Source organism: Oncorhynchus keta, chromosome 14 (assembly GCF_023373465.1).
Source record: "Oncorhynchus keta strain PuntledgeMale-10-30-2019 chromosome 14, Oket_V2, whole genome shotgun sequence".
Lineage (NCBI taxonomy): Eukaryota > Metazoa > Chordata > Actinopteri > Salmoniformes > Salmonidae > Oncorhynchus > Oncorhynchus keta.
The window spans coordinates 2,914,933-2,939,730 of NC_068434.1; the positions used below are offsets into that span (position 1 = coordinate 2,914,933).

The following is a 24,798-nucleotide window of genomic DNA, read 5'->3' on the forward strand; positions in this document are numbered from 1 at the left end:
CAAACAACACATTAATTACACTATAATGGTAACAAAGGTGCCCACAAACTGTTAGGGCCTACATAAAGCTGTCCCGACAGCAGAGTCACAACACCTTACCACCGCTACACCGGGATATCAGCAGAGGCTTGTCTGGCAGCGAAACAGTTCATTCAGCCTCATTTACTGTGGTCCTTCTGTAGCTCAGTTGGTAGAGCATGGCGCTTATAACGCCAGGGTAGTGGGTTCGATCCCCGGGACCACCCATACGTAGAATGTATGCACACATGACTGTAAGTCGCTTTGGATAAAAGCGTCTGCTAAATGGCATATATTATTATTATATTACTGCCTTTTAAAAAGACGTAGCTGATTTGACTGACTTGCTTAAACAAATGTGGTTTCTACTGACAGTTGAGATGTAAAAACAAGATTGAATCGTCCTACACCGGCTGCGACGCTCGTCGGATGTGGCAGTGCCTGCAAACTATTCCAGACTACAAAGGAAAGCACAGCCAGGAGCTGAGAGCTGCCCAGTGACACAAACCTCCCAGACGAGATAAATTGCTTCTATGCTCGCTTCGAGCCAAGTAACACTGAAACATGCATGAGAGCATCAGTTGTTCCAGACAACTGACCCGTAGCACTCACATCTGTACCCATGAAGAGCTTTGAAAGGCTGGTCATGGCTCACATCAACACCATTATCCCAGAAACCCTAGACCCACTCCAATTTGCATCCCGCCCCAACAGATCCACAGATGATGCAATCTCTATTGCATTCCACACGGCCCTTTCCCACCTGGACAAAAGGAACACCTGTGTGAGAATTGACTACAGCTCTGCGTTCAACACCATAGTGCCCTCAAAGCTCATCACTAAGCTAAGGACCCTGGGACTAAACACCTCCCTTTGCAACTGGATCCTGGACTTCCTGAAGGGCCGCTCCCTGGTGGTGAGGGAAGACAACAACACATCCGCCACACTTCACTGTAAAGTCTACACTTATTGTATTCAACTCATGTGATAAATAACATTTGATTTGATTGCATTGGAGGTATTAATTTAAACCCCACATTTAATGCAAATATCAGGTACATATGAACAAATATGAATAATTGTTCATGTTTAGCAATTATTTTGAATATATCATGAATACAACAGGTGTAGAACTTATCGTGAAATGCTTACTTACAAGCCCTTAACCAACAATGGAGCTAAGACAATATTTGACGTGGGGGACTTTTATTCTGAAACTTTCCGAAGTTCCGTGACCCGGAAGTACCATTTTAATGTTGCTGACGAGCCGCTGGTGTCAAGCGACGCTACCAGTGACGAACGCGCACAACAGTCCCGTCTTAATTTAGCAAGGATTAATTTATGATTCAATGTAATTTCATATTTAGGCTTCGCGCACATTTGTGAATACATTGTATGAAGGACTTTTATTAATTTATTATTATTTGCGTGCAGAAAATAATTTCCCTGGATTGTTTTCAGTTATTTGAGAAGTCTACTCTTCGGACAACTAACGTTTTGTCTTGCTACTCAGGCGTAAATGAATCTCCTTTTAGCGGAGGAACCCTCAACTAAGGAGAAGTCCGTGGTTGTACTCGCTAAAAGTTTTTATTGAAAGTTAGAATTTCAGCATTTGCATTTGGGCATCAGTTGTACGGGACAAGCATAAGTACAGGTAAGCGTTTTCAGAATTTACATTTTTTACAAGAATCGACTCATGGTGACCCAACGTTGTTGCTTGCAAATTCCGCGACCAGTCATCAAAGCTGAACTCCGCCTCGATATAAGAGAACGGAGTTGAGGGTGCATCAGCTAGTATAAAACAAAACAAATGATTAATTAACATGCTGTTTAGATGAGGTTATATTCTTCATCTAGTATTTATTTTTTAAAGGGTTATTATTCTAGGTGAATTGGTTGAATAGATCCAAAGCTATAAAAAGCTATGTTTAGAAGATAATGTTTAGAAGATAATGTATATGAGATATTTATTTGAACGTCAAGAGCCTGAATTCCATAATTCAAAGTTGGAGAATCATTCAAGTTTCAAGAGTTACATAGAACTCATTCGCTCGCATTGCATTGCAAGAAAAAGCTGGACCAAAATATATATATAGTTTTTGAATAGAATGGATTGGCAATGTGTGATGAGTTACCGCCTTCTCGACCGCTACATTTGCTTGGAAAAAGGTTGACATTAGGCTACGTTATCGACGTCGTGCGTGTCTCATGACAAAGCCCTATAGTACAGCGCAGGGGACGTTTGCATTGATTTGCATTGTCTGCGTTTACTGTTCTCTCCTTTAAAAAAAAATATTGATGAAATATCAACAGTCATCATCATATTAATCATCACCCGATTCAATCGGTTTTGTTTTTGTTTTGTAGCTCACTACTGATGAGAACTTCTCAGTTGGTGATACTAGGCTCTCGTGTGTGTGTGTGTGTGTGTGTGTGTGTGTGTGTGTGTGTGTGTGTGTGTGTGTGTGTGTGTGTGTGTGTGTGTGTGTGTGTGTGTGTGTGTGTGTGTGTGTGTGTGTGTGTGTGTGTGTGTGTGTGTGTGCGCGCGCGCATGCAGGGCTGGGTAGGTTACTTTAGAAATGTAATCCGTTACAGTTACTAGTTACCAGCCTAAAATTGTAATCAGTAACATAGCTTTGGATTGCTTCAGTCAGTAATGTAATCTGATTACTTTTAGTAACTTTTGGATTACTTTGCCCCCTAAGGTTGATGAAATTAGCATAATAAAAACATCCCCATAAAAGTCATTCAGTTTCAGATATAAATATCTCTTCTTTTTTTGCATCTCAATCCACCACATTCGATGTAACACTTCCTGATCTTCGATGAAAGGTGACAGAGCGGTGTTTGTCAGACCCAGAGACGTCCCGAAAAATCTGTATTTTCACAAAATCGTCTGTAGCCAAAAAAAACTATTACGTCTGTGGACTCTCAGGAACATGTCGGTTGTTTTGCTCTCGGCTGCCTACAGGCCTCGTGTAAAGGGCCCCCGGTACCAGTTGGGAAAAAAGTTGAGACTCGTCACGAACACGGTGTTCTCCATTTCACTCTACGACCCCCACAAGCATTTGGAGACTCGTCTGAAGTCGGTACAGCTGATCTGCCAACTCCTCGTCTGAAGCCGGTACAGCTGATCTGCCAACTCCTCATCTGAAGCCGGTACAGCTAATCTGCCAACTCCTGTCTGTAGCCGGTACAGCTAATCTGCCAACTCCTGTCTGTAGCAGTGGAGGAAGGCTCATAATGTCTGGAATGGATTCAATGGAATGGTATCAAACACATCAAAGACGCGGTTTCTATCTGGTTGATTTCACTCCATTGACTCCATTCCAGCTATTATAATGAGCCCGTCCTCCCCTCAGCAGCCTCCACTGGTCTGTAAGTGTCCAAACAGTTTGATCTACGACCCCTCTGTGGAAAGTTGAGACTCTCACGGACACAGACACGTTGATTGTTTTGCACTTGGACGCCCACAGACTGGTCTGAAGGTGCCACAGTCCCGGTTGGGGAATGATGAATGGAAGTATATATGGAGACTGTTTTAGTGCTACAGAACAAGGGGTTAAATACATGGAAAACAATCCTGATCAACACAATGACCAAATCTAGAGGGGGGGGACCATCTGTTCCACGCAGTGAATCTGTTATTCAATGCGTTTCAATGGGCTAATAGCAGTAAGACCAAATCCAATTTTTTTTAAATCAAATTATTTTTTTCTATTTAGTTTTGTTACTTCAAAGGTTCTTAAAAATCAATTAGCAAATAATCCTGAGTATGACCTTCTTAAAATAATTCCACACAGCTAGAGTAGAAAGCCCCCGACTTAGACAGGGCTTAGACTCGTATTGGTGAAGAGGCATTAGAAGAAGACAAAGGATCCATCAAATGCATTTGGTGTGTCGTCATAGTTGTCTCTGATTGGTGGTCATCATTTGGTGTGTCATCACAGTGGTCTCTGATTGGTGGTCATCATTTGGTGTGTCATCATAGTGGTCTCTGATTGGTGGTCATCATTTGGTGTGTCATCATAGTGGTCTCTGATTGGTGGTCATCATTTGGTGTGTCATCATAGTGGTCTCTGATTGGTGGTCATCATTTGGTGTGTCATCACAGTGGTCTCTGATTGGTGGTCATCATTTGGTGTGTCATCATAGTGGTCTCTGATTGGTGGTCATCATTTGGTGTGTCATCATAGTGGTCTCTGATTGGTGGTCATCATTTGGTGTGTCATCACAGTGGTCTCTGATTGGTGGTCAACATTTGGTGTGTCATCATAGTGGTCTCTGATTGGTGGTCATCATTTGGTGTGTCATCATAGTGGTCTCTGATTGGTGGTCATCATTTGGTGTGTGGTCATAGTGGTCTCTGATTGGTGGTCATCATTTGGTGTGTCATCATAGTGGTCTCTGATTGGTGGTCATCATTTGGTGTGTCATCACAGTGGTCTCTGATTGGTGGTCATCATTTGGTGTGTCATCATAGTGGTCTCTGATTGGTGGTCATCATTTGGTGTGTCATCATAGTGGTCTCTGATTGGTGGTCATCATTTGGTGTGTCATCATAGTGGTCTCTGATTGGTGGTCATCATTTGGTGTGTCATCATAGTGGTCTCTGATTGGTGGTCAGACCCACTCAGGTGGAACAAACTTAAACTTGCACCTTTGTTCAATGCTGACTTTGAATTTCATTAAGAAAACAGAAAAGTGTCATAAACATATTTTGGGAATTTTAAATTAATACAAGGAGTAATCATCTATTCTTTTTCCTAAAGTCTCTGTAATCTGATTACAATATTTTAGCTGCTAATGTAACTGATTAGTTCATTTTTTTAAAGTGTAAACAGTTACTCCCCAACCCTGTGAGAGATGATGATAATGACCGGGTACCAGGCTCACATCTTCTGTTTTGACCAGATCAGATCCAAGCCTTTCAGGCTTACTGAGTGAGAGAACGTGTGTGTGTTTATCACGTCATGATTTGGGTTGATTTGTTGACACTATATATTTTGATAACATTGTCTCAGCCTTTGATAGTTGCTTTAAACCAGTCACAAAATCCTCCTTTTGATGGTGTCTGAACGGAACATAAAATGGGCTAATGTGGACCTTATATCCATGTATAACATCCTCTATTCATATTCAAGCCTGCATATACCTCTTACTTTGACAGTTTATAGGATATGAACTGTTAGTGTCCAGTTTGGAATGTCCCGTTTGGAATGTCCCAGTTTGGAATGTCCCAGTTTGGAATGTCCCGTTTGGAATGTCCCGTTTGGAATGTCCCGTTTGGAATGTCCCCGTTTGGAATGTCCCCGTTTGGAATGTCCCCGTTTGGAATGTCCCCGTTTGGAATGTCCCCGTTTGGAATGTCCCCGTTTGGAATGTCCCCGTTTGGAATGTCCCCGTTTGGAATGTCCCCGTTTGGAATGTCCCGTTTGGAATGTCCCGTTTGGAATGTCCCCGTTTGGAATGTCCCCGTTTGGAATGTCCCCGTTTGGAATGTCCCGTTTGGAATGTCCCGTTTGGAATGTCCCCGTTTGGAATGTCCCCGTTTGGAATGTCCCCGTTTGGAATGTCCCCGTTTGGAATGTCCCGTTTGGAATGTCCCGTTTGGAATGTCCCCGTTTGGAATGTCCCCGTTTGGAATGTCCCCGTTTGGAATGTCCCCGTTTGGAATGTCCCCGTTTGGAATGTCCCGTTTGGAATGTCCCCGTTTGGAATGTCCCGTTTGGAATGTCCCGTTTGGAATGTCCCGTTTGGAATGTCCCGTTTGGAATGTCCCGTTTGGAATGTCCCGTTTGGAATGTCCCCGTTTGGAATGTCCCCGTTTGGAATGTCCCGTTTGGAATGTCCCGTTTGGAATGTCCCCGTTTGGAATGTCCCGTTTGGAATGTCCCCGTTTGGAATGTCCCCGTTTGGAATGTCCCGTTTGGAATGTCCCGTTTGGAATGTCCCCGTTTGGAATGTCCCCGTTTGGAATGTCCCGTTTGGAATGTCCCCGTTTGGAATGTCCCCGTTTGGAATGTCCCGTTTGGAATGTCCCCGTTTGGAATGTCCCGTTTGGAATGCGTTATGTCATAAATGACAACATTACGTGGTGGGATAATAGATGGAATTATATTTTATTCAATTTATAACTAATATAACATCTCATGCAACATTCAAGATAAATATTTAACTTTTAGGCTAACTTTCTTAGCTTGAACTCAAAAGTTTATTTTCAGAACTTCAAGTTATTCCTCAGATGACTCTGTCATGTGCTCCTTATGTTGAGCTGATTGTTTTAAATGGTAAGTACAGTGCCTTATTATTACCATATATCGATAGATACAGTATATACACCGTTTAAATGTTAAGTACAGTGCCTTATTATTACTATATATCGATAGATACAGTATATACACCGTTTAAATGTTAAGTACAGTGCCTTATTATTACTATATATCGATAGATACAGTATATACACTGTTTAAATGTTAAGTTCAGTGCCTTATTATTACTATATATCGATAGATACAGTATATACACCGTTTAAATGGTAAGTACAGTGCCTTATTATTACCATATATCGATAGATACAGTATATACACCGTTTAAATGGTAAGTACAGTGCCTTATTATTACCATATATCGATAGATACAGTATATACACAATTTAAATGTTAAGTACAGTGCCTTATTATTACCATATATCGATAGATACAGTATATACACCGTTTAAATGGTAAGTACAGTGCCTTATTATTACCATATATCGATAGGTACAGTATATACACCGTTTAAATGTTAAGTACAGTGCCTTATTATTACCATATATCGATAGATACAGTATATACACCGTTTAAATGTTAAGTACAGTGCGTTAAACACATTTATATTCAAGGCATTTGGAAAGTTCAGACCTCTTCCCCTTTTTCTACATTTTGTTACTTTACAGCCTTATTCTAAAATGTATTAAATAAAAAAAATCCTTATCAATCTGCACACAATACCCCATAATGACATCACAATGACATCACAATACCCCATAATGACATCACAATGACATCACAATACCCCATAATGACATCACAATACCCCATAATGACATCACAATACCCCACAATGACATCACAATACCCCATAATGACATCACAATACCCCATAATGACATCACAATGACATCACAATACCCCATAATGACAAAGCGAAAACGGGTTTAGATTTTCTTGATAATTCATTTAAAAAAAAAACAGAAATACCGTATCTACATACAGTGGGGAGAACAAGTATTTGAAACACTGCTGATTTTGCAGGTTTTCCTACTTACAAAGCATGTAGAGGTCTGTAATTTTGTATCATAGGTACACTTCAACTGTGAGAGACGGAATCTAAAACAAAAATCCATCAAATCACATTGTATGATTTTTTTAAAGTAATTAATTTGCATTGTATTGCATGACATAAGTATTTGATACATCAAAAAAGCAGAACTTATTATTTGGTACAGAAACCTTTGTTTGCAATTACAGAGATCATACGTTTCCTGTAGTTCTTGACCAGGTTTGCACACACTGCAGCAGGGATTTTGGCCCACTCCTCCATACAGACCTTCTCCAGATCCTTCAGGTTTCAGGGCTGTCGCTGGGCAATACAGACTTTCAGCTCCCTCCAAAGATGTTCTATTGGGTTCAGGTCTGGAGACTGGCTAGGCCACTCCAGGACCTTGAGATGCTTCTTATGGAGCCACTCCTTAGTTGCCCTGGCTGTGTGTTTCGAGGCGTTGTCATGCTGGAAGACCCAGCCACGACCCATCTTCAATGGGGGAAGGAGGTTGTTGGCCAAGATCTCGCGATACATGGCCCCATCTATCCTCCCATCAATACGGTGCAGTCGTCCTGTCCCCTTTGCAGAAAAGCATCCCCAAAGAATGATGTTTCCACCTCCATGCTTCACTGTTGGGATGGTGTTCTTGGGGTTGTACTGATCCTTCTTCTTCCTCCAAACACGGCGAGTGGAGTTTAGACCAAAAAGCTCTATTTTTGTCTCATCAGACCACATGACCTTCTCCCATTCCTCCTCTGGATCATCCAGATGGTCATTGGCAAACTTCAGACAGGCCTGGACATGCGCTGGCTTGAGCAGGGGGACCTTGCGTGCGCTGCAGGATTTTAATCCATGACGGCGTGGTGTGTTACTAATGGTTTTCTTTGAGACTGTGGTCCCAGCTCTCTTCAGGTCATTGACCAGGTCCTGCCGTGTAGTTCTGTTCTAAAAATATGTGTATCTCTCCCATTTGTTTCATCCAGTAACACAACACAATTATGCTAATCACTGTGAGCCGGTTTCAACATTTTAATGATTCGCTTCTAGACAACGTAGCATCCGAGACTTTGGGAGAAGAAGTCAACAGAAACATTGACACCTGAGACAACCTGAGACACAGTAGGCTTTTGTCCAGCAGGTCCCTGGGGGTCGTTAAAGGGTTAACCTTTAATCCTGCTGTTTAAACGTCATGAAGCAGTTGTCTCTTTCATTCACCACTGTTTGGAGGTTGGAGATGTGTTGTGACTGGATGAACCAGCTGCTGGGAAGCCTGTTAAAGGAGACCTTTTGTTTGACAATCAGATGAAAACATCATGAATGGTTGTGTTTATGGTTGTGTTTATGGTTGTGTTTATGGTTGTGTTTATGGTTGTGTTTATGCCACAATGAAATGTTAATACATTTTAAAATTTAAATGACACATCTTTATGACAAGACCCACAGAGATCCTAGTGAATTAATAGAGATTATATATGTAGTTCTATGACTAGATCCACAGAGATCCTAGTGAATTAATAGAGATTATATATGTAGTTCTATGACTAGATCCACAGAGATCCTAGTGAATTAATAGAGATTCTATATGTAGTTCTATGACTAGATCCACAGAGATCCTAGTGAATTAATAGAGATTCTATATGTAGTTCTATGACTAGATCCACAGAGATCCTAGTGAATTAATAGAGATTCTATATGTAGTTCTATGACTAGACCCACAGAGATCCTAGTGAATTAATAGAGATTCTATATGTAGTTATATGACAAGATCCACAGAGATCCTAGTGAATGAATAGAGATTCTATATGTAGTTCTATGACTAGATCCACAGAGATCCTAGTGAATTAATAGAGATTCTATATGTAGTTCTATGACAAGACCCACAGAGATCCTAGTGAATTAATATAGATTATATATGTAGTTCTATGACTAGACCCACAGAGATCCTAGTGAATTAATAGAGATTCTATATGTAGTTCTATGACAAAATCCACAGAGATCCTAGTGAATTAATAGAGATTCTATATGTAGTTCTATGACTAGACCCACAGAGATCCTAGTGAATTAATAGAGATTATATATGTAGTTCTATGACTAGACCCACAGAGATCCTAGTGAATTAATAGAGATTCTATATGTAGTTCTATGACAAGATCCACAGAGATCCTAGTGAATTAATAGAGATTATATATGTAGTTCTATGACTAGACCCACAGAGATCCTAGTGAATTAATAGAGATTCTATATGTAGTTCTATGACAAAATCCACAGAGATCCTAGTGAATTAATAGAGATTCTATATGTAGTTCTATGACTAGACCCACAGAGATCCTAGTGAATTAATAGAGATTCTATATGTAGTTCTATGACAAAATCCACAGAGATCCTAGTGAATTAATAGAGATTCTATATGTAGTTCTATGACTAGACCCACAGAGATCCTAGTGAATTAATAGAGATTATATATGTAGTTCTATGACTAGACCCACAGAGATCCTAGTGAATTAATAGAGATTCTATATGTAGTTCTATGACAAGATCCACAGAGATCCTAGTGAATTAATAGAGATTCTATATGTAGTTCTATGACTAGACCCACAGAGATCCTAGTGAATTAATAGAGATTCTATATGTAGTTCTATGACAAGATCCACAGAGATCCTAGTGAATTAATAGAGATTCTATATGTAGTTCTATGACTAGACCCACAGAGATCCTAGTGAATTAATAGAGATTCTATATGTAGTTCTATGACAAGATCCACAGAGATCCTAGTGAATTAATAGAGATTCTATATGTAGTTCTATGACTAGACCCACAGAGATCCTAGTGAATTAATAGAGATTCTATATGTAGTTCTATGACTAGACCCACAGAGATCCTAGTGAATTAATAGAGATTATATATGTAGTTCTATGACTAGACTCCTAAACTATAGGAGGTCCCGTACCAGGAATACATGTATTCTGCTTTCTCCCCTGCACATAACCCCCGTAACAAACCCCTGTAACAAACCCAATCACACAATACAGCTTGTCTGGCCGATGACATCGAGGATGAGGAAACTCCACAAAGACCTAAATGGCTCAAACAGAGATGTTATAAGCCGTGTCTGGATGATCCTGGCAGAGAGCCAGATAGTAAAGCCTTTTAGAAAGCCCTGACACAGATCAAACAGACTGTGAATATTTGTTATTTTCTTTAAAGTGAACAACCCAGCCTGTGTGATGCAGGGTATTTCTATTACTTGATGAGGTGCTTTTCTCTTTTGGCCGCATTCCATATCGGATCGAGTGTTGTCCATCATTTTGTAAACAGTCTACAGATTGTCCTGTGTAGAGGTCTCTGAAGACAGAGCTTTGGAACAGTCTACAGATTGTCCTGTGTAGAGGTCTCTGAAGACAGAGCTTTGTAAACAGTCTACAGATTGTCCTGTGTAGAGGTCTCTGAAGAGAGAGCTTTGTAAACAGTCTACAGATTGTCCTGTGTAGAGGTCTCTGAAGACCTTTTGGGAGAGCAGTATGTCAGAGTCATTTCAGTAGAAGGAAATTCACTGAGAGAAACAGGGTCTAACATCGCTGAGAGAAACAGGGTCTAATATCACTGGGAGAAACAGGGTCGAACATCACTGAGAGAAACAGGGTCTAATATCACTGAGAGAAACAGGGTCTAATATCACTGGGAGAAACAGGGTCTAACATCACTGAGAGAAACAGGGTCTAATATCACTGGGAGAAACAGGGTCTAACATCACTGAGAGAAACAGGGTCTAACATCACTGAGAGAAACAGGGTCTAACATCACTGAGAGAAACAGGGTCTAACATCACTGAGAGGAACAGGGTCTAACATCGCTGAGAGGAACAGGGTCTAACATCACTGAGAGGAACAGGGTCTAACATCACTGAGAGGAACAGGGTCTAACATCACTGAGAGAAACAGGGTCTAACGTCACTGAGAGAAACAGGGTCTAACGTCACTGAGAGAAACAGGGTCTAACATCACTGGGAGAAACAGGGTCTAATATCACTGAGAGAAACAGGGTCTAACATCACTGAGAGAAACAGGGTCTAATATCACTGAGAGAAACAGGGTCTAATGTCACTGTTAGAAACAGGGTCTAATATCACTGAGAAGAACAGGGTCTAATATCACTGGGAGAAACAGGGTCTAATATCACTGAGAGGAACAGGGTCTAATGTCACTGTTAGAAACAGGGTCTAATATCACTGAGAAGAACAGGGTCTAATATCACTGGGAGAAACAGGGTCTAATATCACTGAGAAGAACAGGGTCTAATGTCACTGTTAGAAACAGGGTCTAATATCACTGAGAAGAACAGGGTCTAATATCACTGGGAGAAACAGGGTCTAATATCGCTGGGAGAAACAGGGTCTAATGTCACTGTTAGAAACAGGGTCTAATATCACTGAGAAGAACAGGGTCTAATATCACTGGGAGAAACAGGGTCTAATATCACTGAGAGGAACAGGGTCTAATGTCACTGTTAGAAACAGGTTCTAATATCACTGAGAAGAACAGGGTCTAATATCACTGGGAGAAACAGGGTCTAATATCACTGAGAAGAACAGGGTCTAACATCGATGAGAGGAACAGGGTCTAATATCACTGAGAGGAACAGGGTCTAATATCACTGAGAGAAACAGGGTCTAATATCACTGAGAAGAACAGGGTCTAATATCGCTGAGAGGAACAGGGTCTAATATCACTGAGAGGAACAGGGTCTAATATCACTGAGAGGAACAGGGTCTAATATCACTGAGAGGAACAGGGTCTAATATCACTGAGAGGAACAGGGTCTAATATCACTGAGAGGAACAGGGTCTAATATCACTGAGAGAAACAGGGTCTAATATCACTGAGAGAAACAGGGTCTAATATCACTGGGAGAAACAGGGTCTAACATCACTGAGAGGAACAGGGTCTAATATCACTGGGAGAAACCGGGTCTAATATCACTGAGAAGAACAGGGTCTAATGTCACTGTTAGAAACAGGGTCTAATATCACTGAGAAGAACAGGGTCTAATATCACTGGGAGAAACAGGGTCTAATATCGCTGGGAGAAACAGGGTCTAATGTCACTGTTAGAAACAGGGTCTAATATCACTGAGAAGAACAGGGTCTAATATCACTGGGAGAAACAGGGTCTAATATCACTGAGAGGAACAGGGTCTAATGTCACTGTTAGAAACAGGGTCTAATATCACTGAGAAGAACAGGGTCTAATATCACTGAGAGGAACAGGGTCTAATATCACTGAGAGAAACAGGGTCTAATATCACTGAGAGAAACAGGGTCTAATGTCACTGTTAGAAACAGGGTCTAATATCACTGAGAAGAACAGGGTCTAATATCACTGGGAGAAACAGGGTCTAATATCACTGAGAAGAACAGGGTCTAATGTCACTGTTAGAAACAGGGTCTAATATCACTGAGAAGAACAGGGTCTAATATCACTGGGAGAAACAGGGTCTAATATCACTGGGAGAAACAGGGTCTAATGTCACTGTTAGAAACAGGGTCTAATGTCACCGTTAGAAACAGGGTCTAATATCACTGAGAAGAACAGGGTCTAATATCACTGAGAGGAACAGGGTCTAATGTCACTGTTAGAAACAGGGTCTAATATCACTGAGAAGAACAGGGTCTAATATCACTGGGAGAAACAGGGTCTAATATCACTGAGAAGAACAGGGTCTAACATCACTGAGAGGAACAGGGTCTAATATCACTGAGAGGAACAGGGTCTAATATCACTGAGAGAAACAGGGTCTAATATCACTGAGAGAAACAGGGTCTAATATCACTGAGAGAAACAGGGTCTAATATCACTGAGAGAAACAGGGTCTAATATCACTGGGAGAAACAGGGTCTAACATCACTGAGAGGAACAGGGTCTAATATCACTGAGAGGAACAGGGTCTAATATCACTGAGAAGAACAGGGTCTAATATCACTGAGAGGAACAGGGTCTAATATCACTGAGAGGAACAGGGTCTAATATCACTGAGAGAAACAGGGTCTAATATCACTGGGAGAAACAGGGTCTAATATCACTGGGAGAAACAGGGTCTAATATCACTGGGAGAAACAGGGTCTAATATCACTGAGAGAAACAGGGTCTAACATCACTGAGAGAAACAGGGTCTAACATCGCTGAGAGAAACCGGGTCAAACATCGCTGAGAGAAACAGGGTCTAACATCGCTGAGAGAAACAGGGTCTAACATCGCTGAGAGAAACAGGGTCTAACATCACTGGGAGGAACAGGGTCTAATATCACTGAGAGAAACAGGGTCTAATATCACTGGGAGAAACAGGGTCTAATATCACTGGGAGAAACAGGGTCTAATATCACTGGGAGAAACAGGGTCTAATATCACTGAGAGAAACAGGGTCTAACATCACTGAGAGAAACAGGGTCTAACATCGCTGAGAGGAACAGGGTCTAATATCACTGGGAGAAACAGGGTCTAATATCACTGAGAGAAACAGGGTCTAATATCACTGGGAGAAACAGGGTCTAACATCACTGAGAGAAACAGGGTCTAACATCACTGAGAGAAACAGGGTCTAACATCACTGAGAGAAACAGGGTCTAATATCACTGAGAGAAACAGGGTCTAATATCACTGAGAGGAACAGGGTCTAATATCACTGGGAGAAACAGGGTCTAATATCACTGTTAGAAACAGGGTCTAACATCGCTGAGAGAAACCGGGTCTAACATCGCTGACAGAAACCGGGTCTAACATCACTGAGAGAAACAGGGTCTAACATCGCTGAGAGGAACAGGGTCTAATATCACTGGGAGAAACAGGGTCTAATATCACTGAGAGAAACAGGGTCTAACATCACTGAGAGAAACAGGGTCTAACATCACTGAGAGAAACAGGGTCTAACATCACTGAGAGAAACAGGGTCTAACATCACTGAGAGAAACAGGGTCTAACATCACTGAGAGAAACAGGGTCTAACATCACTGAGAGAAACAGGGTCTAACATCACTGAGAGAAACAGGGTCTAATATCACTGAGAGAAACAGGGTCTAACATCACTGAGAGAAACAGGGTCTAACATCACTGGGAGAAACAGGGTCTAACATCACCGAGAGAAACAGGGTCTAATATCACTGAGAGAAACGGGGTCTAATATCACTGAGAGAAACAGGGTCTAATATCACTGAGAGAAACGGGGTCTAACATCACTGAGAGAAACAGGGTCTAACATCACTGAGAGAAACAGGGTCTAACATCACTGAGAGAAACAGGGTCTAATATCACTGGGAGAAACAGGGTCTAATATCACGGAGAAGAACAGGGTCTAATGTCACTGTTAGAAACAGGGTCTAATATCACTGAGAAGAACAGGGTCTAATATCACTGGGAGAAACAGGGTCTAATATCGCTGGGAGAAACAGGGTCTAATGTCACTGTTAGAAACAGGGTCTAATGTCACCGTTAGAAACAGGGTCTAATATCACTGGGAGAAACAGGGTCTAATATCGCTGGGAGAAACAGGGTCTAATGTCACTGTTAGAAACAGGGTCTAATATCACTGAGAAGAACAGGGTCTAATATCACTGGGAGAAACAGGGTCTAATATCACTGAGAAGAACAGGGTCTAACATCGCTGAGAGGAACAGGGTCTAATATCACTGAGAGGAACAGGGTCTAATATCACTGAGAGAAACAGGGTCTAATATCACTGAGAGAAACAGGGTCTAATATCACTGAGAGAAACAGGGTCTAATATCACTGAGAGAAACAGGGTCTAATATCACTGGGAGAAACAGGGTCTAACATCACTGAGAGGAACAGGGTCTAATATCACTGAGAGGAACAGGGTCTAATATCACTGAGAGGAACAGGGTCTAATATCACTGAGAGGAACAGGGTCTAATATCACTGAGAGAAACAGGGTCTAATATCACTGAGAGAAACAGGGTCTAATATCACTGGGAGAAACAGGGTCTAACATCACTGAGAGGAACAGGGTCTAATATCACTGGGAGAAACCGGGTCTAATATCACTGTTAGAAACAGGGTCTAACATCGCTGAGAGAAACCGGATCTAACATCGCTGAGAGAAACCGGGTCAAACATCGCTGAGAGAAACAGGGTCTAACATCGCTGAGAGAAACAGGGTCTAACATCGCTGAGAGAAACAGGGTCTAACATCACTGGGAGGAACAGGGTCTAATATCACTGAGAGAAACAGGGTCTAATATCACTGGGAGAAACAGGGTCTAATATCACTGGGAGAAACAGGGTCTAATATCACTGGGAGAAACAGGGTCTAATATCACTGAGAGAAACAGGGTCTAACATCACTGAGAGAAACAGGGTCTAACATCGCTGAGAGGAACAGGGTCTAATATCACTGGGAGAAACAGGGTCTAATATCACTGAGAGAAACAGGGTCTAATATCACTGGGAGAAACAGGGTCTAACATCACTGAGAGAAACAGGGTCTAACATCACTGAGAGAAACAGGGTCTAACATCACTGAGAGAAACAGGGTCTAATATCACTGAGAGAAACAGGGTCTAATATCACTGAGAGGAACAGGGTCTAATATCACTGGGAGAAACCGGGTCTAATATCACTGTTAGAAACAGGGTCTAACATCGCTGAGAGAAACCGGGTCTAACATCGCTGAGAGAAACCGGGTCTAACATCGCTGACAGAAACCGGGTCTAACATCACTGAGAGAAACAGGGTCTAACATCGCTGAGAGAAACAGGGTCTAATATCACTGAGAGAAACAGGGTCTAACATCACTGAGAGAAACAGGGTCTAACATCACTGAGAGAAACAGGGTCTAATATCACTGAGAGAAACAGGGTCTAACATCACTGAGAGAAACAGGGTCTAACATCACTGAGAGAAACAGGGTCTAACATCACTGAGAGAAACAGGGTCTAACATCACTGAGAGAAACAGGGTCTAATATCACTGAGAGAAACAGGGTCTAATATCACTGAGAGAAACAGGGTCTAACATCACTGGGAGAAACAGGGTCTAACATCACTGAGAGAAACGGGGTCTAATATCACTGAGAGAAACGGGGTCTAATATCACTGAGAGAAACAGGGTCTAACATCACTGAGAGAAACAGGGTCTAACATCACTGAGAGAAACAGGGTCTAACATCACTGAGAGAAACAGGGTCTAACATCACTGAGAGAAACAGGGTCTAACATCACTGAGAGAAACAGGGTCTAACATCACTGAGAGAAACAGGGTCTAACATCGCTGAGAGAAACAGGGTCTAACATCGCTGAGAGAAACAGGGTCTAACATCGCTGGGAGGAACAGGGTCTAATATCGCTGGGAGAAACTGGGTCTAATATCACTGAGAGAAACAGGGTCTAATATCACTGAGAGGAACAGGGTCTAATATCACTGGGAGAAACAGGGTCTCATATCACTGAGAGAAACAGGGTCTAACATCACTGAGAGAAACAGGGTCTAACATCACTGAGAGAAACAGGGTCTAATATCACTGAGAGGAACAGGGTCTAACATCACTGAGAGAAACAGGGTCTAATATCACTGAGAGAAACAGGGTCTAACATCGCTGAGAGAAACAGGGTCTAACATCGCTGAGAGAAACAGGGTCTAACATCGCTGAGAGAAACAGGGTCTAACATCGCTGAGAGAAACAGGGTCTAATATCACTGAGAGGAACAGGGTCTAATATCGCTGGGAGAAACAGAACAGAACAGACACCCGGACACCTGGCATTATCACACTGTAGGGGAGGGTGTTATCACTACCAGCATTATCACACTGTAGGGGAGGGTGTTATCACTACTAGCATTATCACACTGTAGGGGAGGGTGTTATCACTACCAGCATTATCACACTGTAGGGGAGGGTGTTATCACTACCAGCATTATCACACTGTAGGGGAGGGTGTTATCACTACCAGCATTATCACACTGTAGGGGAGGGTGTTATCACTACCAGCATTATCACACTGTAGGGAGGGTGTTATCACTACCAGCATTATCACACTGTAGGGGGGGTGTTATCACTACCAGCATTATCACACTGTAGGGGAGGGTGTTATCACTACCAGCATTATCACACTGTAGGGGGGGTGTTATCACTACCAGCATTATCACACTGTAGGGGGGGTGTTATCACTACCAGCATTATCACACTGTAGGGGAGGGTGTTATCACTACCAGCATTATCACACTGTAGGGAGGGTGTTATCACTACCAGCATTATCACACTGTAGGGGAGGGTGTTATCACTACCAGCATTATCACACTGTAGGGGAGGGTGTTATCACTACCAGCATTATCACACTGTAGGGGAGGGTGTTAATCACTACCAGCATTATCACACTGTAGGGGAGGGTGTTATCACTACCAGCATTATCACACTGTAGGGGGGGTGTTATCACTACCAGCATTATCACACTGTAGGGGGGGTGTTATCACTACCAGCATTATCACACTGTAGGGGAGGGTGTTATCACTACCAGCATTATCACACTGTAGGGGGTGTTATCACTACCAGCATTATCACACTGTAGGGGAGGGTGTTATCACTACCAGCATTATCACACTGTAGGGAGGGTGTTATCACTACAGCATTATCACACTGTAGGGGAGGGTGTTATCACTACAGCATTATCACACTGTAGGGGAGGGTGTTATCACTCCCAGCATTATCACACTGTAGGGGGGTGTTATCACTACCAGCATTATCACACTGTAGGGAGGGTGTTATCACTACCAGCATTATCACACTGTAGGGAGGGTGTTATCACTACCAGCATTATCACACTGTAGGGGAGGGTGTTATCACTACCAGCATTATCACACTGTAGGGAGGGTGTTATCACTACCAGCATTATCACACTGTAGGGAGGGTGTTTCACTACCAGCATTATCACACTGTAGGGAGGGTGTTATCACTACAGCATTATCACACTGTAGGGGAGGGTGTTATCACTACCAGCATTATCACACTGTAGGGGGTGTTATCACTACCAGCATTATCACACTGTAGGAGGGTGTTATCACTACAGCATTATCACACTAGGAGGGTGTTATCACTCCCAGCATTATCACACTGAGGGGGTGTTATCACTACCAGCATTATCACACTGTAGGGAGGGTGTTATCACTACCAGCATTATCACACTGTAGGGAGGGTGTTATCACTACCAGCATTATCACACTGTAGGGGAGGTGTTATCACTACCAGCATTATCACACTGTAGGAGGGTGTTATCACTACCAGCATTATCACACTGTAGGGAGGGTGTTATCACTACCAGCATTATCACACTGTAGGGGAGGGTGTTATCACTACCAGCATTATCACACTGTAGGAGGGTGTTATCACTACCAGCATTATCACACTGTAGGGGAGGTGTTATCACTACAGCATTATCACACTGTAGGGGAGTTATCACTCCCAGCATTATCACACTGTAGGGGGGGTTATCACTACCAGCATTATCACACTGTAGGGAGGGTGTTATCACTACCAGCATTATCACACTGTAGGGAGGGGTTATCACTACCAGCATTATCACACTGTAGGAGGAGGGTGTTATCACTACCAGCATTATCACACTGTAGGGAGGGTGTTATCACTACCAGCATTATCACACTGTAGGGAGGGTGTTATCACTACCAGCATTATCACACTGTAGGGAGGGTGTTATCACTACCAGCATTATCACACTGTAGGGGAGGGTGTTATCACTACCAGCATTATCACACTGTAGGAGGGTGTTATCACTACCAGCATTATCACACTGTAGGAGGGTGTTATCACTACCAGCATTATCACACTGTAGGGGAGGGTGTTATCACTACCAGCATTATCACACTGTAGGGAGGGTGTTATCACTACCAGCATTATCACACTGTAGGGGGGGTGTTATCACTACCAGCATTATCACACTGTAGGGGAGGGTGTTATCACTACCAGCATTATCACACTGTAGGGGAGGGTGTTATCACTACCAGCATTATCAATGGTATGAGGTTCTTACTGTGGAATGCAGTGTTTGGTTTTCAACCAGACATAACGGGACCGTCCAGAAAGTGGGCGTTTGGGTGATGGTCAAGCCTCCTGGAGGAATGGTCTCTGGTCAAAAGGGGGAACTTTTAGGACGACATGGGTCCTGTTATGTCTGGTTGAAAACCTAACTGCATTACTGCCACACCATGGTGGTGGTAGTGTGATGGTTTGGGGTGTTAGGAAATAAATAGGAGAGAGGAGAGGAGGTCAGAGAGGAGGAGGTCAGAGAGGAGGAGGTCAGAGAGGAGGAGGTCAGAGAGGAGGAGGTCAGAGAGGAGGAGGTCAGAGAGGAGGAGGACAGAGAGGAGTTCAGGAGGAGGAGAGGAGTTCAGAGGAGGAGTTCAGAGAGGAGGAGTTCAGAGAGGAGGAGGACAGAGAGGAGGAGGACAGAGAGGAGGAGGTCAGGAGGAGGAGGACAGAGAGGAGGAGGTCAGAGAGGAGGAGGTCAGAGAGGAGTACAGGAGGAGGAGAGGAGTTCAGGAGGAGGAGGTCAGAGAGGAGGAGGTCAGAGAGGAGGAGGTCAGAGAGGAGGAGGTCAGAGAGGAGGAGGTCAGAGAGGAGGAGTTCAGAGAGGAGGAGTTCAGAGAGGAGGAGTTCAGAGAGGAGGAGGACAGAGAGGAGGAGGACAGAGAGGAGGAGGACAGAGAGGAGTACAGGAGGTCAGAGAGGAGGAGTTCAGGAGGAGGAGAGGAGTTCAGAGAGGAGGAGTACAGGAGTTCAGAGAGGAGGAGTACAGGAGGAGGAAAGGAGGAGTTCAGAGAGGAGGAGTTCAGAGAGGAGGAGGACAGAGAGGAGTACAGGAGGAGGAGAGGAGGTCAGAGAGGAGGAGATCAGAGAGGAGGAGTACAGGAGGAGGAGACGAGGAGGTCAGAGACGAGGAGTTCAGAGACGAGGAGGACAGAGATGAGTACAGGAGGAGGAGAGGAGGTCAGAGAGGAGAGGAGTTCAGAGAGGAGTTCAGAGAGGAGTACAGGAGGAGGTCAGAGAGGAGGAGGTCAGAGACGAGGAGTTCAGAGAGGAGTACAGGAGGAGGAGAGGAGGTCAGAGAGGAGAGGAGGTCAGAGAGGAGGGGTCACTAATCCTGTGACACTGTCATTTCAGAGTCTGGGTGGGCTTTGTTGCTGGGTCACTGTCTGGGACATCACCTTACCCACCATAGACAGTAAATAAAACTGTCTAAATATCAATGTGTCTGTTGAGAGAGTGAGTCATTCCTGGGGTCTGTCTCTCAGCATCCATCCATCCGTCTGTTGTTGACACTGAGTAAAATATATACACTATCGGTTAAAAGTTTGGACACACCTGCTCATTCCAGGGTTTCTCTTTATTTTTTACTATTTTCTACATTGTAGAATAATAGTGAAGACATCACAACTATGAAATAACACATATGGAATCATGTTGGAACCAAAACAAGTGTTAAACAAATCAACATATATATTTTATATTTGAGATTCTTCAAAGAGCCGTCCTTTGCCTTGACGCAGACCAGAGCCCTGTATAGTACACTACTTTAGACCAGGGCCCTGTATAGTACACTACTTTAGACCAGAGCCCTGTATAGTACACTACTTTAGACCAGAGCCCTGTATAGTGCACTACTTTAGACCAGAGCCCTGTATAGTACACTACTTTAGACCAGAGCCCTGTATAGTACACTACTTTAGACCAGAGCCCTGTATAGTACACTACTTTAGACCAGAGCCCTGTATAGTACACTACTTTAGACCAGAGCCCTGTATAGTACACTACTTTAGACCAGAGCCCTGTATAGTGCACTACTTTAGACCAGAGCCCTGTATAGTGCACTACTTTAGACCAGAGCCCTGTATAGTACACTACTTTAGACCAGAGCCCTGTATAGTACACTACTTTAGACCAGGGCCCTATATAGTACACTACTTTAGACCAGGACCCTGTATAGTACACTACTTTAGACCAGAGTCCTGTATAGTACACTACTTTAGACCAGGGCCCTATATAGTACACTACTTTAGACCAGGACCCTGTATAGTACACTACTTTAGACCAGAGCCCTGTATAGTACACTACTTTAGACCAGAGCCCTATATAGTACACTACTTTAGACCAGGGCCCTGTATAGTACACTACTTTAGACCAGGGCCCTATATAGTGCACTACTTTAGACCAGGGCCCTATATAGTACACTACTTTAGACCAGAGCCCATGGACTGTATAGTACACTACTTTAGACCAGGACCCTATATAGTACACTACTTTAGACCAGAGCCCTATATAGTACACTACTTTAGACCAGGGCCCTGTATAGTACACTACTTTAGACCAGGGCCCTATATAGTACACTACTTTAGACCAGGGCCCTATATAGTGCACTACTTTAGACCAGGGCCCTGTATAGTACACTACTTTAGACCAGAGCCCTGTATAGTACACTACTTTAGACCAGGGCCCTATATAGTGCACTACTTTAGACCAGAGCCCTATATAGTACACTACTTTAGACAAGGGCCCTATATAGTACACTACTTTAGACCAGAGCCCTGTATAGTACACTACTTTAGACCAGAGCCCTATATAGTACACTACTTTAGACCAGGGCCCTGTATAGTACACTACTTTAGACCAGGGTCCTGTATAGTACACTACTTTAGACCAGAGCCCTGTATAGTACACTACTTTAGACCAGAGCCCTGTATAGTACACTACTTTAGACCAGAGCCCTGTATAGTACACTACTTTAGACCAGGGCCCTATATAGTGCACTACTTTAGACCAGAGCCCTGTATAGTACACTACTTTAGACCAGGGCCCTGTATAGTACACTACTTTAGACCAGGGCCCTATATAGTACACTACTTTAGACCAGGGCCCTGTATAGTGCACTACTTTAGACCAGGGCCCTATATAGTACACTACTTTAGACCAGGGTCCTATATAGTACACTACTTTAGACCAGGGCCCTGTATAGTACACTACTTTAGACCAGGGTCCTGTAGTGTGCACTACTTTAGACCAGAGCCCATGGACTGTATAGTGCATAGGATGCCATTTGGCATGTACACTATAACTTCTCTGATGTGGACTTTTCTACTTTGTTTTTAGGTGAATGAGGCGTGAACCTGACGCTCCCCAGTACCCCGGGTGTGAGCACGGACACCCTTCTCCCTCATCAGTCTCAATTATGGGATATTTACACCCCGCCTGGTCCCGGAACCCTGCCAGCCAAGCGGATAATGGCTCTCCGCTCTCTCCAGTTACCCCTTAGAGTGTAGGGAGCCGACACACACACACACACACACACACACACCACACCACACCACACCACACCACACCACACCACACCACACCACACCACACACACACACACACACTTCCCTTACAGCTCTGGTTTGTTCCTGGGTGGTGACATCATGGCCGTGGGGTTGCCGATGGGGACTGCGGCAGACTCACTCACACACACTCAAACTTTTCAGATCTCTCTGACGTCCAGGGGTTTTCACTCTAACCCGTTGTTCTAACACGCTGCTAGATGAGATGAGGCAGCCTCAGTCCACTAAACTCCCTGTGTCCTAGTCTATCTGTACTCTGATAGACTGACGCCAGACCCGGCTCTACTCACTCGCCCACGTACGGTGCCCCTAGAGCAGTGGTGTTCAACTCTGACCCCTACGAGGTTCGGAGCCTGCTTGTCCTCTGTTCTACCTGATCATGAATTACAGCCGCCTGATGTCCCAGGTCTAAATCAGTCCCTGATTAGAGGGGAATCACCCACCTGGTGTCCCAGGTCTAAATCAGTCCCTGATTAGAGGGGAATCACCCACCTGGTGTCCCAGGTCTAAATCAGTCCCTGATTAGAGGGGAATCACCCACCTGGTGTCCCAGGTCTAAATCAGTCCCTGATTAGAGGGGAATGTCCCAGGTCTAAATCAGTCCCTGATTAGAGGGGAATCACCCACCTGGTGTCCCAGGTCTAAATCAGTCCCTGATTAGAGGGGAATCACCCACCTGGTGTCCCAGGTCTAAATCAGTCCCTGATTAGAAATCACCCACCTGGTGTCCCAGGTCTAAATCAGTCCCTGATTAGAGGGGAATCCCTAAATCAGTCCCTGATTAGAGGGGAATCACCCACCTGGTGTCCCAGGGGAATCACCCAAGGTCTAAATCAGTCCCTGATTAGAGGGGAATCACCCACCTGGTGTCCCAGGTCTAAATCAGTCCCTGATTAGAGGGGAATCACCCACCTGGTGTCCCAGGTCTAAATCAGTCCCTGATTAGAGGGGAATCACCCACCTGGTGTCCCAGGTCTAAATCAGTCCCTGATTAGAGGGGAATCACCCACCTGGTGTCCCAGGTCTAAACCAGTCCCTGATTAGAGGGGAATCACCCACCTGGTGAAAATGAAAAAAAATCAGTGGAACTGTCTTTGAGGTCCAGAGTTGAATGTGAGGGCTCTATAGGGGCCTATCAACCCAGGATGCAGGGGGGCTCTGGTCTGGCCCAGCCCCAGCCACGATGCCCATCACCAAGGAGAACGCCCTGAGCCACCTCCCCCTGTTGGAGGACTGGCTCCTGGGGGTACAGACCAGGGACCAGGACAACTATGGAGACCCAGACCAGCAGTCCACCATCAGCAGAGACCCAGACCAAGACTCTTACCAGGTTTGTCATAAATGCATATAGACGATGTATTATACCTGGATCCAGTATTGTAGTGTACATAGCCCATCTGTAAATAGCCCACCCAATCTACCTCATCCCCATATTGTTTTTACTTACTTTACTGCTCTTTTGCACACCAGTATTTCTACTTGCACATCATCATCATCTGCACATCTATCACTCCAGTGTTAATCTGCTATATTGTAATTACTTTGCCACCATGGCCTATTTAAATAAAGGTGTTCTCAACTGGCCTACCTGGTTAAATAAAGGTGTTCTCAACTGGCCTACCTGGTTAAATAAAGGTGATCTCAACTGGCCTACCTGGTTAAATAAAGGTGTTCTCAACTAGCCTACCTGGTTAAAGGTGTTCTCAACTGGCCTACCTGGTTAAATACAGGTGTTCTCAACTGGCCTACCTGGTTAAATAAAGGTGTTCTCAACTGGCCTACCTGGATAAATAAAGGTGTTCTCAACTGGCCTACCTGGTTAAATAAAGGTGTTCTCAACTGGCCTACCTGGATAAGCCTACCTGGTTAAATAAAGGTGTTCTCAACTGGCCTGGTTAAATAAACCTGATTAAATAAAGGTGTTCTCAACTGGCCTACCTGGATAAATAAAGGTGTTCTCAACTGGCCTACCTGATTAAATAAAGGTGTTCTGATTAAATAAAGGTGTTCTCAACTTGCCTACCTGGTTAAATAAAGGTGTTCTCAACTAGCCTACCTGATTAAATAAAGGTGTTCTCAACTGGCCTACC

At 43.6% G+C, this 24,798-nt stretch overlaps 1 protein-coding gene across 1 annotated transcript in view; it reads left to right on the forward strand.

The window, feature by feature from the left end:
• Positions 1 to 1,272: 1,272 nt before the first annotated feature.
• pdzd2 (PDZ domain containing 2) overlaps positions 1,273 to 24,798 on the forward strand; it is a 209,590-nt gene continuing 186,064 nt past the window's right edge. The window contains 4 exon segments of the mRNA XM_052462660.1: positions 1,273 to 1,672; positions 22,482 to 23,261; positions 23,299 to 23,396; positions 23,535 to 24,038. Of these exon segments, the coding sequence (XP_052318620.1) occupies positions 23,892 to 24,038 (147 nt within the window). The 5' untranslated portion in view covers positions 1,273 to 1,672; positions 22,482 to 23,261; positions 23,299 to 23,396; positions 23,535 to 23,891.